This window comes from Engystomops pustulosus, chromosome 9 (assembly GCF_040894005.1).
Source record: "Engystomops pustulosus chromosome 9, aEngPut4.maternal, whole genome shotgun sequence".
NCBI lineage: Eukaryota > Metazoa > Chordata > Amphibia > Anura > Leptodactylidae > Engystomops > Engystomops pustulosus.
The window spans coordinates 102,303,387-102,318,780 of NC_092419.1; the positions used below are offsets into that span (position 1 = coordinate 102,303,387).

General features: G+C 43.6%; 1 protein-coding gene across 1 annotated transcript in view; it reads left to right on the forward strand.

Annotated features, from left to right (window-relative positions):
- The window catches only part of LOC140077640 (ficolin-1-B-like), a 79,860-nt gene extending 71,402 nt beyond the window's left edge, over positions 1-8,458 (forward strand). The window contains exons 8-9 of the mRNA XM_072124955.1: positions 7,620-7,754; positions 7,835-8,458. Of these exons, the coding sequence (XP_071981056.1) occupies positions 7,620-7,754; positions 7,835-8,088 (389 nt within the window). The 3' untranslated portion in view covers positions 8,089-8,458. The remainder of the gene's footprint in view (positions 1-7,619; positions 7,755-7,834) is intronic.
- The last annotated feature ends 6,936 nt before the right edge of the window (positions 8,459-15,394 follow it).

The window sequence follows — 15,394 nt, forward strand, 5'->3', positions numbered from 1 at the left end:
GACCCATCATTACATCACTACTGACGATAGATGATGTCGCAGCTTATCTCCTCCCCCCTCCCTGTACAATGACCTCTATATAGATAACACTGACCCATCATTACATCACTACTGACAATAGATGATGTCACAGCTTATCTTCTCCCCCTCCATGCACAATTACCTTATTGTAGATAACACAGACCCATCATAACATCACTACTGACAATAGGTGATGTCACAGCTTATCCCCCCCCCTGTACAATGACCTCTATATAAATAAAACTGACCCATCATTACATCACTATTGACAATAGATGAGGTCGCAGCTTATCCCCTTCCCCTCCCTGTACAATGTCCTCTATATAGATAACACTGACCCACCATTACATCACTACTGACAATAGATGATGTCACAGCTTATCTCCTCCACCTCTCTGTACAATGACCTCTATATAGATAACACTGACCCATCATTACATCACTACTGACAATAGATGATGTCATAGCTAGTCTCCTCCCCCTCTCTGTACAATTACCTCTATATAAATAACACTGATCCATTATTACATCACTACTGACAATAGATGATGTCACAGCTTATCTCCTCCCCCTCGCTGTACAATGTCCTCTATATAGATAACACTGACCCATCATTACATCACTACTGACAATAGATGATGTCACAAATTATCTTCTCCCCCCTCCCTGTACAATGACCTCTGTATAGATAACACTGACCCATCATTACATCACTACTGACAATAGATGATGTCACAGCTTATCTCCTTCCCTCCCTGTACAATGACTTCTATATAGATAACACTGACCCATCATTACATCACTACTGACAATAGATAAAGTCACAGCTTATCTCCTCCCCCTCCCTGTACGATGACCTCTATATAGATAACACTGACCCATCATTACATCACTACTGACAATAGATGATGTCACAGCTTATCTCCTCCTCCTCCCGGTATAACGACCTCTATATAGATAACACTGACCAATCATTATATCACTTCTGACAATAGATTATGTCACAGCTTCTCTCCTCCCCCTCCCTGTACAATGCCCTCTATATAGATAACACTGACCCTTCATTACATCACTATTGACAATAGATGATGTCACAGCTTATCTCCTCCCCCCTCCCTGTAGAATGACCTCTGTATAGATAACACTGACCCATCATTACATCACTACTGACAATAGATGATGTCACAGCTTATCTCCTCCCCCTCCATGCACAATTACCTCAATATAGATAACACTGACCCATCATTACATCACTACTGACAATAGATGATGTCACAGCTTATCTCCTCCCCCTCCATGCACAATTACCTCAATATAGATAACACTGACCCATCATTACATCACTACTGACAATAGATGATGTCACAGCTTATCTCCTCCCCTTCCATGTACAATGACCTCTATATAGATAACACTGACCCATCATTACATCACTAGTGACAATAGATGATGTCACAGCTTATCTCTTCCTCCTCCTGTACAATGACCTCTATATAGATAACACTGACCCATCATTACATCACTACTGACGATAGATGATGTAGCAGCTTATCTCCTCCCCCCTCCCTGTACAATGACCTCTATATAGATAACACTGACCCACCATTACATCACTACTGACAATAGATGATCTCACAGCTTATCTCCTCCCCCGCCCTGTACAATGACCTTTATAGAGATATCACTGACCCATCATTACATCACTACCTACAATAGATGATGTTACAGCTTATCTCCCCCCTCCATGCACAATGACCTTAATATAGATAACACTGACCCATCATTACATCACTACTGACAATAGATGATGTCACAGCTTATCTCCACCCCCTCCCTGTACAATGACCTCTATATAGATAACACTGACCCATCATTACATCACTACTGAAAATAGATAATGTCACAGCTTATCTCCTCCCCCTCCTTGTACAATGACCTCTATATAGATAACACTGACCCATTATTACATCACTACTGACAATAAATGATGTCACAGCTTATCCCCTACCCCTCCCTGTACAATGCCCTCTATAGGTAATACTGACCCATCATTACATCACTACTGACAATAGATGATGTCACAGCTTATCTCCTCCCCCTCCATGCACAATTACCTTAATATAGATAACACAGACCCATCATAACATCACTACTGACAATAGGTGATGTCACAGCTTATCCCCCCCTGTACAATGACCTCTATATAAATAAAACTGACCCATCATTACATCACTACTGACAATAGATGATGTCACAGCTTGTCTCCTCCCCCTCCCTGTACAATGACCTCTAAATAGATACCACTGACCCATCATTACATCACTACTGACAATAGATGATGTCACAGCTTATCTCCTCCTCCTCCTGTACAATGACCTCTATATAGATAACACTGACCCATCATTACATCACTGCTGACAACAGATGATGTCACAGCTTATCTCCTCCCCCACCAAGCACAATTACCTCAATATAGATAACACTGACCCATCATTACATCACTACTGACAATAGATGATGTCACAGCTTATCTCCCCCCCCTGTACAATGACCTCTATATAAATAACACTGACCCATCATTACATCACTACTGACAATAGATGATGTCAAAGCTTATCTCCTCCTCCTCCTGTACAATGACTTCTATATAGATAACACTGACCCATCATTACATCACTACTGACAATAGATGATGTCACAGCATATCTCCTCACCCTCCCTGTACAGTAACCTGTATATAGATAACAATGACCCATCATTACATCACTATTGACAATAGATGATGTCGCAGCTTATCCCCTCCCCCTCCCTGTACAATGTCCTCTATATAGATAACACTGACCCACCATTACATCACTACTGACAATAGATGATCTCACAGCTTATCTCCTCCCCCGCCCTGTACAATGACCTTTATAGAGATATCACTGACCCATCATTACATCACTACCTACAATAGATGATGTTACAGCTTATCTCCCCCCTCCATGCACAATGACCTTAATATAGATAACACTGACCCATCATTACATCACTACTGACAATAGATGATGTCACAGCTTATCTCCACCCCCTCCCTGTACAATGACCTCTATATAGATAACACTGACCCATCATTACATCACTACTGAAAATAGATAATGTCACAGCTTATCTCCTCCCCCTCCTTGTACAATGACCTCTATATAGATAACACTGACCCATTATTACATCACTACTGACAATAAATGATGTCACAGCTTATCCCCTACCCCTCCCTGTACAATGCCCTATATAGGTAACACTGACCCATCATTACATCACTACTGAGAATAGATGATGTCACAGCTTATCTCCTCCCCCTCCTGTACAATGACCTCTATATAGATAACACTGACCCATCATTACATCACTACTGACAATACATGATGTTATAGCATATCTCCTCCCCCTCCCTGTACAGTAACCTGTATATAGATAACAATGACCCATCATTACATCACTACTGACAATAGATGATGTCACAGCTTATCTCCTCCTCCTCCCTGTACAATGACCTCTGTATAGATAACACTGACCCATCATTACATCACTACTGACAATAGATGATGTCACAGCTTATCTCCTCCCCCCTCCCTGTACAATGACCTCTGTATAGATAACACTGACCCATCATTACATCACTACTGACAATAGATGATGTCACAGATTATCTCCTCCCCCCTCCCTGTAGAATGACCTCTGTATAGATAACACTGACCCATCATTACATCTCTAGTGACAATAGATGATGTCACAGCTTATCTTCTCTCCCCCCCCATGCACAATTACCTCAATATAGATAACACTGACCCATCATTACATCACTACTGACAATAGATGATGTCACAGATTATCTCCTCCCCCCTCCCTGTAGAATGACCTCTGTATAGATAACACTGACCCATCATTACATCACTACTGACGATAGATGATGTCGCAGCTTATCTCCTCCCCCCTCCCTGTACAATGACCTCTATATAGATAACACTGACCCATCATTACATCACTACTGACAATAGATGATGTCACAGCTTATCTCCTCCCCCTCCATGCACAATTACCTTAATATAGATAACACAGACCCATCATAACATCACTACTGACAATAGGTGATGTCACAGCTTATCCCCCCCCCCCTGTACAATGACCTCTATATAAATAAAACTGACCCATCATTACATCACTATTGACAATAGATGAGGTCACAGCTTATCCCCTCCCCCTCCCTGTACAATGTCCTCTATATAGATAACACTGACCCACCATTACATCACTACTGACAATAGATGATGTCACAGCTTATCTCCTCCACCTCTCTGTACAATGACCTCTATATAGATAACACTGACCCATCATTACATCACTACTGACAATAGATGATGTCATAGCTAGTCTCCTCCCCCTCTCTGTACAATTACCTCTATATAAATAACACTGATCCATTATTACATCACTACTGACAATAGATGATGTCACAGCTTATCTCCTCCCCCTCGCTGTACAATGTCCTCTATATAGATAACACTGACCCATCATTACATCACTACTGACAATAGATGATGTCACAAATTATCTTCTCCCCCCTCCCTGTACAATGACCTCTGTATAGATAACACTGACCCATCATTACATCACTACTGACAATAGATGATGTCACAGCTTATCTCCTTCCCTCCCTGTACAATGACTTCTATATAGATAACACTGACCCATCATTACATCACTACTGACAATAGATAAAGTCACAGCTTATCTCCTCCCCCTCCCTGTACGATGACCTCTATATAGATAACACTGACCCATCATTACATCACTACTGACAATAGATGATGTCACAGGTTATCTCCTCCTCCTCCCGGTATAACGACCTCTATATAGATAACACTGACCAATCATTATATCACTTCTGACAATAGATTATGTCACAGCTTCTCTCCTCCCCCTCTCTGTACAATGCCCTCTATATAGATAACACTGACCCATCATTACATCACTACTGACAATAGATGATGTCACAGCTTATCTCCTCCCCCCTCCCTGTAGAATGACCTCTGTATAGATAACACTGACCCATCATTACATCACTACTGACAATAGATGATGTCACAGCTTATCTCCTCCCCCTCCATGCACAATTACCTCAATATAGATAACACTGACCCATCATTACATAACTACTGACAATAGATGATGTCACAGATTATCTCCTCCCCCCTCCCTGTAGAATGACCTCTGTATAGATAAAACTGACCCATCATTACATCACTACTGACAATAGATAATGTCACAGCTTATCTCCTCCCCCCTCCCTGTAGAATGACCTCTGTATAGATAACACTGACCCATCATTACATCACTACTGACAATAGATGATGTCACAGCTTATCTTCTCTCCCTCCATGCACAATTACCTCAATATAGATAACACTGACCCATCATTACATCACTACTGACAATAGATGATGTCACAGATTATCTCCTCCCCCTCCCTGTAGAATGACCTCTGTATAGATAACACTGACCCATCATTACATCAATACTGACAATAGATGATGTCACAGCTTATCTCCTCCCCCTCCATGCACAATTACCTCAATATAGATAACACTGACCCATCATTACATCACTACTGACAATAGATGATGTCATAGCTTATCTCCTCCCCCTCCATGTACAATGACCTCTATATAGATAACACTGACCCATCCTTACATCACGAGTGACAATAGATGATGTCACAGCTTATCTCCTCCTCCTCCTGTACAATGACCTCTATATAGATAACACTGACCCATCATTACATCACTACTGACGATAGATGATGTCGCAGCTTATCTCCTCCCCCCTCCCTGTACAATGACCTCTATATAGATAACACTGACCCATCATTACATCACTACTGACAATAGATGATGTCACAGCTTATCTCCTCCCCCTCCATGCACAATTACCTTAATATAGATAACACAGACCCATCATAACATCACTACTGACAATAGGTGATGTCACAGCTTATCGCCCCCCCGTACAATGACCTCTATATAAATAAAACTGACCCATCATTACATCACTACTGACAATAAATGATGTCACAGCTTGTCTCCTCTCCCTCCCTGTACAATGACCTCTAAATAGATACCACTGACCCATCATTACATCACTACTGACAATAGATGATGTCACAGCTTATCTCCTCCTCCTCCTGTACAATGACCTCTATATAGATAACACTGACCCATCATTACATCAATGCTGACAACAGATGATGTCACAGCTTATCTCCTCCCCCACCATGCACAATTACCTCAATATAGATAACACTGACCCATCATTACATCACTACTGACAATAGATGATGTCACAGCTTATCTCCCCCCCCTGTACAATGACCTCTATATAAATAAACCTGACCCATCATTACATCACTACTGACAATAGATGATGTCACAGCTTATCTCCTCCTCCTCCTGTACAATGACTTCTATATAGATAACACTGACCCATCATTACATCACTACTGACAATAGATGATGTCACAGCATATCTTCTCCCCCTCCCTGTACAGTAACCTGTATATAGATAACATTGACCCATCATTACATCACTACTGACAATAGATGATGTCACAGCTTATCTCCTCCCCCTCCATGCACAATGACCTTAATATAGATAACACTGACCCATCATTACATCACTACTGACAATAGATGATGTCACAGCTTATCTCCACCCCCTCCCTGTACAATGACCTCTATATAGATAACACTGACCCATCATTACATCACTACTGACAATAGATAATGTCACAGCTTATCTCCTCCCCCTCCTTGTACAATGACCTCTATATAGATAACTCTGACCCATCATTACATCACTACTGACAATAAATGATGTCACAGCTTATCCCCTACCCCTCCCTGTACAATGCCCTATATAGGTAACACTGACCCATCATTACATCACTACTGACAATAGATGATGTCACAGCTTATCTCCTTCCCCTCCCTGTACAATGACCTCTATATAGATAACATTGACCCATCATTACAACACTACTGACAATAGATAATGTCACAGCTTATCCCCTCCCCCTCCCTGTACAATGACCTCTATATAGATAACACTAACCCATCATTACATCACTACTGAAAATAGATGATGTCACAGCTTATCTCCTCCACCTCCTAGTACAATGACCTCTATATAGATAACACTGACCCATCATTACATCACTACTGACAATAAATGATGTCACAGCTTATCCCCTACCCCTCCCTGTACAATGCCCTATATAGGTAACACTGACCCATCAATACATCACTACTGACAATAGATGATGTCACAGATTATCTCCTCCTTATCCTGTACAATGACCTCTATATAGATAACACTGACCCATCATTACATCACTACTGACAATAGATGATGTCACAGCCCATCTCCTCCCCCTCCTGGAGATGGTTCTCTAGATGTAGTGAAAGAAAAATGTAAAATTCCCTATGAGGCTATAATAGGCTCCATCTCTGTGGATTGGGGTGCAACAGATTGTAGTAATTTAGGATTTGCTTTCCTCACAGATACTTGGGAGCTGCGTGTTGATCTCCAGGACTTTGATTTTATAAACTCTTTTGCTAAATACAGTTCATTTAAAGTGATGGGAGAGAGTGAGAAATACAAGCTGGTGCTCGGGGGCTTTACTGGTGGGAATGCAGGTAAGAAGCAATGGTGTAATGGTGGATCTGTGGTAGACAGGTTATGGCTGTCTCTATAATATACTTGTGTCCTGCTGCAGGAGATTCTCTGTCCAACCATAACGGGATGATGTTCTCCACGCTGGACCAAGACAATGATGCTCATATTTCTGCGAATTGTGCGAATCTGTTCAAGGGAGCCTGGTGGTATAACCAATGTCATCATTCCAACCTGAACGGGCTCTACCTTCCCGGGAAACATGACAGTTATGCCAATGGAATTAATTGGTATTCAGGAAAGGGTCTTAACTATTCCTACAGGAAATCAGAGATGAAAATCAGACGTGTGATGTAAGGACAGGGGCTTAGTACTAGAGTCATCCTCTTCTGGGAAGTTCTGATAATGTCTGTCTAGTCCTTTCTTTGGTATTTGTTACTGGAGAATGTGGGTGACAACCAATGTGAAGCCATCACAGATCCTGCAGGGGTTGTCACCCGTCTTCTATATGTCCTGTAATGGTGTGGGATATTAGATTAAGTTTGTATTAGACCTTATATTTAGTGATGATTGTAGAGGAAATGTTCTGTGATGTATATGTCTGGGAAGCCGATATATTGTAGACCCTCCTCCGTATCCATCTCATTGTATTTACCTCTTGACACTTCTTTATATGGAGCTTCTTCTGTCTTTGCAAAATAAAAATAAAATATACTTTATGACTCTATCCCCTGTTCTTATTACAATGTGTTCTTCTTTCCCATAATGGCTACAATTACCATAAGACATAGAAAACCCTGACACAGGGTTACCTGAGTGAATTGGTGTCAAACTTTGTGCTTTGTTTGTGCTGGTTTGTGCAGCAGAAATTTTCGTTTGTGCCACTATCGTTTTTAAGATATTAATGAAAGTTTCCAAAGGTCATCAGAGGTCAACCAGCCCCCCCCCCCCACATTGCCCAAACCAAACCAAACTGGTGCCGAACAATTCTGCTACGTTTGTGCTGGTTTGTGCTGCTCAAATTTTTGTTTGTGCTGCTTTTGTTTTGAATAAATGAACAAAAAATTAAAGGTCAAAAGTTCAACTAGCCGCCACATTAACCGAATCAAACAAAACTGGTGTCTACGTTTATGCTACGTTTGTGCAGCAAAAATTTTCATTTGTGCCACTATCATTTTTAAGGTATGTTTAGGTGTATACATAGGTTAAAGGTGTTTAGGATGAACTGTTGAAAAACAAACCTAGTGACACTTCCCTGGTTTGATCTCCAGGGGGAGCTAGCAAACACATTGGGGGTCATTTACTAAGGGCCCGATTCACGTTTTCCTGACGTGTTACCTGAATATTTCCGATTTGCGGCGATTCTTCCTGAATTGCCCCAGGTTTTTGGCACACGCAATCGGATTGTGGTGCATCGGCGTTGGCATGCATGCAATGGAAATCGGTGGGACGTGGCCGCACGAAAACCCGACAGATTCGGAAAAACCGCCGCATTTAAAAAAAATAAAGTGTCGCTTGACACGCGCTTACCTGCACCTGCCCTGCCGAACTTCAGTGCACTCTGACGAACTTCAGCGCAGCAGCGACACCTAGTGGACATCGGGGAACTACCTTAGTGAATCGCCGGAAGACCCGTATCCTCCACACAGTACGCGCCGCTAGATCGCGAATGGACCGGGTAAGTAAATCTGCCCCATAGACTTTAAGTTTGTGAAGGCCTCCTCAGCAGACGAAGGCCAGAGACGGGGGTTGGCACCCTTCTTGGTGAGCGCCACAATAGGAGACACCAGCGAGGAGAAGTGTGGGATGATCTGCCGGTAGTAATTTGCGAATCCCAGAAACCGCTGTATAGCATGCAGTCCTACTGGACGGGGCCACTGAAGAACCGCAGACAGCTTTGCAGGATCCATCTGGAGACCTCTGTCGGAGATGATGTAGCCGAGAAATGGAATACTTCACTGATAAAATTGACACTTATCAAGTTTGGCATTGAGACGGTTGGCCCTTAGACGATTGAGAACTTGCCGTAAGTGGACTTGGTGTGTCTCATGGTCCGGAGAGAATACCAGGATATCATCCAGATAGACCACAACGCAGACATAAAGCAAGTCTCTAAAAATGTCATTTACGAATTCCTGGAAAACAGCTGGTGCATTACAGAGTCCAAACGGCATTACCAGGTACTCAAAGTGTCCATCACGGGTATTAAAAGCGGTCTTCCACTCGTCTCCCTGATGGATACGAATAAGATTATAGGCCCCTTGAAGGTCCAATTTGGAGAAGACCATGGCTCTATGAAGTCGGTCAAACAATTCCGTAATCAGTGGCAACAGATAGCGGTTCTTAACTGTGACCATTTAAGACCGCGGTAGTCTATGCATGGACGGAGTGACCCGTACTACTTGGTCCCGAAAAAAAAACCCTGCACCAGCAGGAGAAGAGGATTTACGTATGAATCCCCTCTGCAGGTTCTCTTGGATATATTCTGACATGGCTGCGGTTTCTGGTACAGAGAGCGGGTACACACGACCCCTCGGAGGGGACACACCTGGCAACAGGTCCACAGGACAGTTGTAACGCTGGTGAAATGGCAACATCTCGGCTTTCTTCTTCGAGAAGACATCATAATAGTCACAGACGAAGCCATGACAGGCACTGGATGAGGCATCTTCACACAGCGAGACTGGCAGCCAGGTCCCCACCGGAGGATCTCCCCGTCCTCCAGTCAAGGCCGGGGAGTGGAGCTGCAACCATGGTAGACCCAACAGGATGGAGGACGTGGACCGCGGAAGTACATAAAAGGACAGTCTTTCCTTGTGTAGCACACCGACTTGCACGGACAGAGGCTTGGTGCAGTACAGGACCGGGTCGGAAAGGATTTGGCCACTGACAGAAGAGATGACCAATGGCTTTTCAAGGCGAACCACGGGGATGTGGTGCCGGGAGACCAGAGTGGCATCCACGAAGTTCCCTGCGGAGCCGGAGTCCAAGAAAGCAGAGACCTGGATCTGGGTGCTGGTGCCAATGCTGAGGAGCACATGTATCTTCAGATGTGGAGAAGCTTTGCTTACACCTAGGGACGCCTCTCCCAAGAACCCTAGGTGCTGGCGTTTCCCGGATGCTGAGGACAGATAGGACAAGACCCCAAGAAGTGCTCAGCACTGGCACAATACAGACAAAGGTTTCCCTGACGTCTTCTGATACGTTCCTGAGGAGAGAGTCTGGCCCTGTCCACCTCCATAGGCTCCTCTGCAGATGGTACAACTGGAGTCTGGAGCAGTCTTTGGAAAGCAGGAGCCAGGCGAGAGAGACGTCATGGGCGGACTTGGGGTTGTTCTAAGTGCAACTCTTCACCACGCTCCCTAAATCGCACGTCAATCCGGGTGGCTAAGGTGATAAGACCACTCAGGGAAGATGGCAGATCCCAAGCGGCCAGGGTGTCCTTAACCTGAGAAGAAAGTCCCTTCTTGAAAGCTGCAGACAGGCCCACGTCGTTCCAGGAGAGTTCCGAAGCCAGGGTACGGAACTGGACAGCGTAATCTCTCACGGATGAGTTCCCCTGGCGTAGATTCAAGAGCGCAGTCTCAGCAGAAGAGGCCCGTGCAGATTCTTCAAAGACTGACCGGAACTCTGCCAGAAATGCTGTGAGATTAGCCATAACCGGGGCGTCTCTATCCCAAAGCGGAGTAGCCCAGGCCAGGGCTTTTCCCATAGAGGAGGCTGATGATGAAGGCCACCTTGGATCGCTCCGTGATGAACTGAGACGGCATGAATTCTATGTGCAGGGAGCATTGGGTTATAAATACCAATAATCGTACCCACTTCTTAGGTAACAGGCCCCTATGATATGCAAACAGAGAATACCAACAAGAAGCATATGAGACCATGTATCATACTGCCAGTACCAAAATACAAAATATAAATCTTTATTAATACATATAGACAATCAAAAATTGGACATTAAAAACATACACATTAAAACCACAAGAACAAACAGCATGGTGGTGGTCAATGCATTAGCCATAGTATAGAATAATACGTCATAACAATCTACAAAATTAATCCATGAATGTAAAGATAAGGGCTGTACCGAGCACAGAGAACATAAACTACATCACAGTTAAATACCAAGTGTCAAAGTATTATACCTGTGCCTCAGGTCAAATTAGCCCCAGACCACCACCACAGCACCCCGACGCGCGTTTCGCCGTCGCTTCCTCAAGGGGGTGTGCTGTGGCAAGGCGGGGGGAGGATATATCTACCCTCACACACAAAACCAGCTGACTAATATGAGCCTATAAAAAAATGTCTCTTACCCAAGATATGAAATGAGGCAGGTGTATACTAATGGCGCATCGCTCCGGCCGCCAGGCACGTGACCGGAAGACAGACCCGAGTTCCGGAGAGCGAATGACGCGCAGACATGCGCGTCATCGCTGACCGGAAGTTCGGGTCCGCCGCCGGGCACAGAGCATGCGCCGGAGAGATGCGCATCAACCGCCATCTTGGATGCTGGCAAGGAGTGTGGGTTCAAGATATACCAGAGATCATAAGAGGTAAGTATACAAAGCAGAGTAACAAAAAATTGTTATAATATGTGCCGGGGGTCAGAATGTGATGATATTGAACATACATGAAAGGCCACCATAATTGTATTTGTAGTTAGCTTATTTTAATGCATAGATGGTATGAATAAATATTATGCATGTATACCTTGGACTATTAATTGTTTATTGATACATCATGTGCAGTTAAAAAGACGTGAAGTGAAAAACAAAAACCAAAAAATCTAAACTAATATATGAAAAAATATATTAAAACCAATTGTATATATTGTGTCCAAATGTATGTGATTGTGCCATTTATTGAACTATAATAATATTAATATACATGTGAATTAGGCAGAGTGATGATTTGTTGATTTGTAATCCAAATATGTTGTGGCATAATGTGGTTAGTAAAAGTTAAACTAACCCAATAATTAACTGTGAAATAATGGTCTAGCTCTACAGAAAGTGCTATGTGAATAAGGAGTGATGTGCTTAATAGTCTGCCTCTACATAAAGTGCTATGTGTGAAAAGTGTGTAGTGCTTATTGATAAAGTGCAACAATCACAACCATATTAGATTGTAAGGTGATTACTTGTAAATGTGCCTTGCTGAATCCCTCACTCGGATAACCAAGGGGAGATCTAAAGTGTCATGTGCTGAAAAGTGCATGAGTTTTGTTATAATATTAAAATGTAATAGCTGAATGGTATCATGTATTAAATAGTTCACCCCCAAGAGGAAGAGACCGTGTCATATTTTATGGATCCTGATTAGAGATGCTCGTCTCGAATAACGAGCCCCATTGAAGTCAATGGGAGACTCGAGCATTTTTCAAGGGGACCAAGGCTCTGCACAGGGAAGCTTGGCCAAACACCTGGAAACCTCAGAAAAGGATGGAAACACCACGGAAATGGACAGGAAACAGCAGGGGCAGCATGCATGGATGCCTCTGATGCTGCTTAAATGCACCATTATGCCAAAATTATGGGCAACAGCATGGCCATGACAGAGTGACAGAATGAAGCTAGATAGCATGTAAAACATCCAATAATTGACCCTGACACTATAGGGGACGGCATGCAGAGGCAGCGGCAGCAGCGGCAGGCTAGAGAGTGGCATGGCGACATACCCTAAATGGACTCAGGCTTCAAACCAATGGGTGGCAGAGAGGAACCAAAGGAGGTGAGCAAGAAGCGCTCAAATAATATCGGTACATGATAAAAGTTTTCCAGTATATTTTGTGGATTACACAGCAGGGTGGCGAAAAAGTTAACATGGAAGCCATGAAAACAATCCAAAATTCTGCCTGACACAGCTCGTTTGATAAGGGGACCATGTATGGAGGCAGTGAACTAGTAGTAGATTAAAGGTGCTGCAGTTAAAACTATGTTAGTTGGATCTTGGCATGGAGCTGGCGCTCCGCTGCCAGGCGAGCTTTCGCCAATCCAAGCCCCTGTCTCTAGGCTACTCCCCAAACAGCACTTCTAAGAACCTTTTGTATAAGATCAAGTGTAGTAGCGTTCTTATAAGTTTAGGATATGGCGGGTGAGGGGAATGTAAACAGATGCGCAAGAAGCGCTGAAATAATATTGGTAAATGATAAAAGTTTGCAAGTATATTTTGTGGATTACACAGCAGGGTGGCGACAAAGTTAACAATTTTGTTTTGGAAGCCATGAAAACAACCCAAAATTCTGCCTGACACAGCTCGTTTGATAAGGGGACCATGTATGCCTACAGTTCATGCCAGTCGCTGCACTGGCTGCCAATCTCCTTTCGAATACAGTTTAAAATAATAACCCTCATCCATAAAGCTCTGTATAATGCTGCACCCCCCTACCTCTCCTCTCTTATCTGAGTCTATCGCCCAACCCGTGCTCTTAGATCCGCCAGTGATCTTAGATTAACCTCTACCCTAGTGTGGACCTCCCACTCGCGTCTCCAAGACTTCTCTAGAGCTGCACCAATTCTATGGAATGCTCTGCCCCGGACTATCAGACTAATACCTAACCTCCAAAGTTTCAAACGTGCTCTTAAAACCCATTTCTTTAGGCAAGCCTATAACACTCATTAACTGCATGAAGTTTTAACTCTTCTACTAACCCGTCCTGTGTCGTCCTCCCATCTGTTATCCAGCAACCAACAGGCACCAGACTTCTCTGCAGTCCCATTCACCCTGGACCTGGTATATAAGATGACGGCTGAGTGGTTCAAGCGACAGCAATTCCATTTATTATATTTTGTTCTATTCCCTAAGAAGAATGGCTTGACCATTAAATATTCTTTTACCTCGTGTTACCCCATCATCTTCATAAACCGTAAGCTCTGGCGAGCAGGGACCTCACTCCTGTTGTTCCATACAAATGTTGTGCTCTGTTATATTACATTTGTATTTGTTTCCTATGATTTGTAAAGCGCTACGGAATATGATGGCGCTATATAAATAAAGATTATTATTATTATTATTATGGAGGCAGTGAACTAGTAGTAGATTAAAGGTGCTGCAGTTAAAACTATGTTAGTTGGATCTTGGGATGGAGCTGGCGCTCCGCTGCCAGGCGAGCTTTAGCCAATCCAAGCCCCTGTCTCTAGGCTACTCCCCAAACAGCACTTATAAGAACCTTTTGTATAAGATCAAGTGTAGTAGCGTTCTTATAAGTTTGGGATATGGCGGGTGAGGGGAATGTAAACAGATGCGCAAGAAGCGCTGAAATAATATCGGTAAATGATAAAAAATTGCCAGTATATTTTGTGGATTACACAGCAGGGTGGCGACAAAGTTAACAAGTTTGATGTGGAATGCCCTGTAATAGCTCTTGGGCGGTGTGCCTTTTATCGCCTAGGCTCAGCAGTTTGAGCACCGCCTGCTGTCGCTTAGCGACGGCACTGCTGCTGTGCCTAGACCTACCGACTGATGGCGCCATGCCCACGGATGGTAATTCGGAGGAGGAGGAGGTGGAGGAGGGGTGGGAGGAGGAGGAGGTATAGTAGGCCTTTGAGACATGGACCGAGGTAGGCCCCGCAATCCTCGGCGTCGCCAGTATGTGACCAGCCCCAGGGTCAGACTCAGTCCCAGCCTCCACCAAGTTAAGTGTAGTAGCGTTCTTATAAGT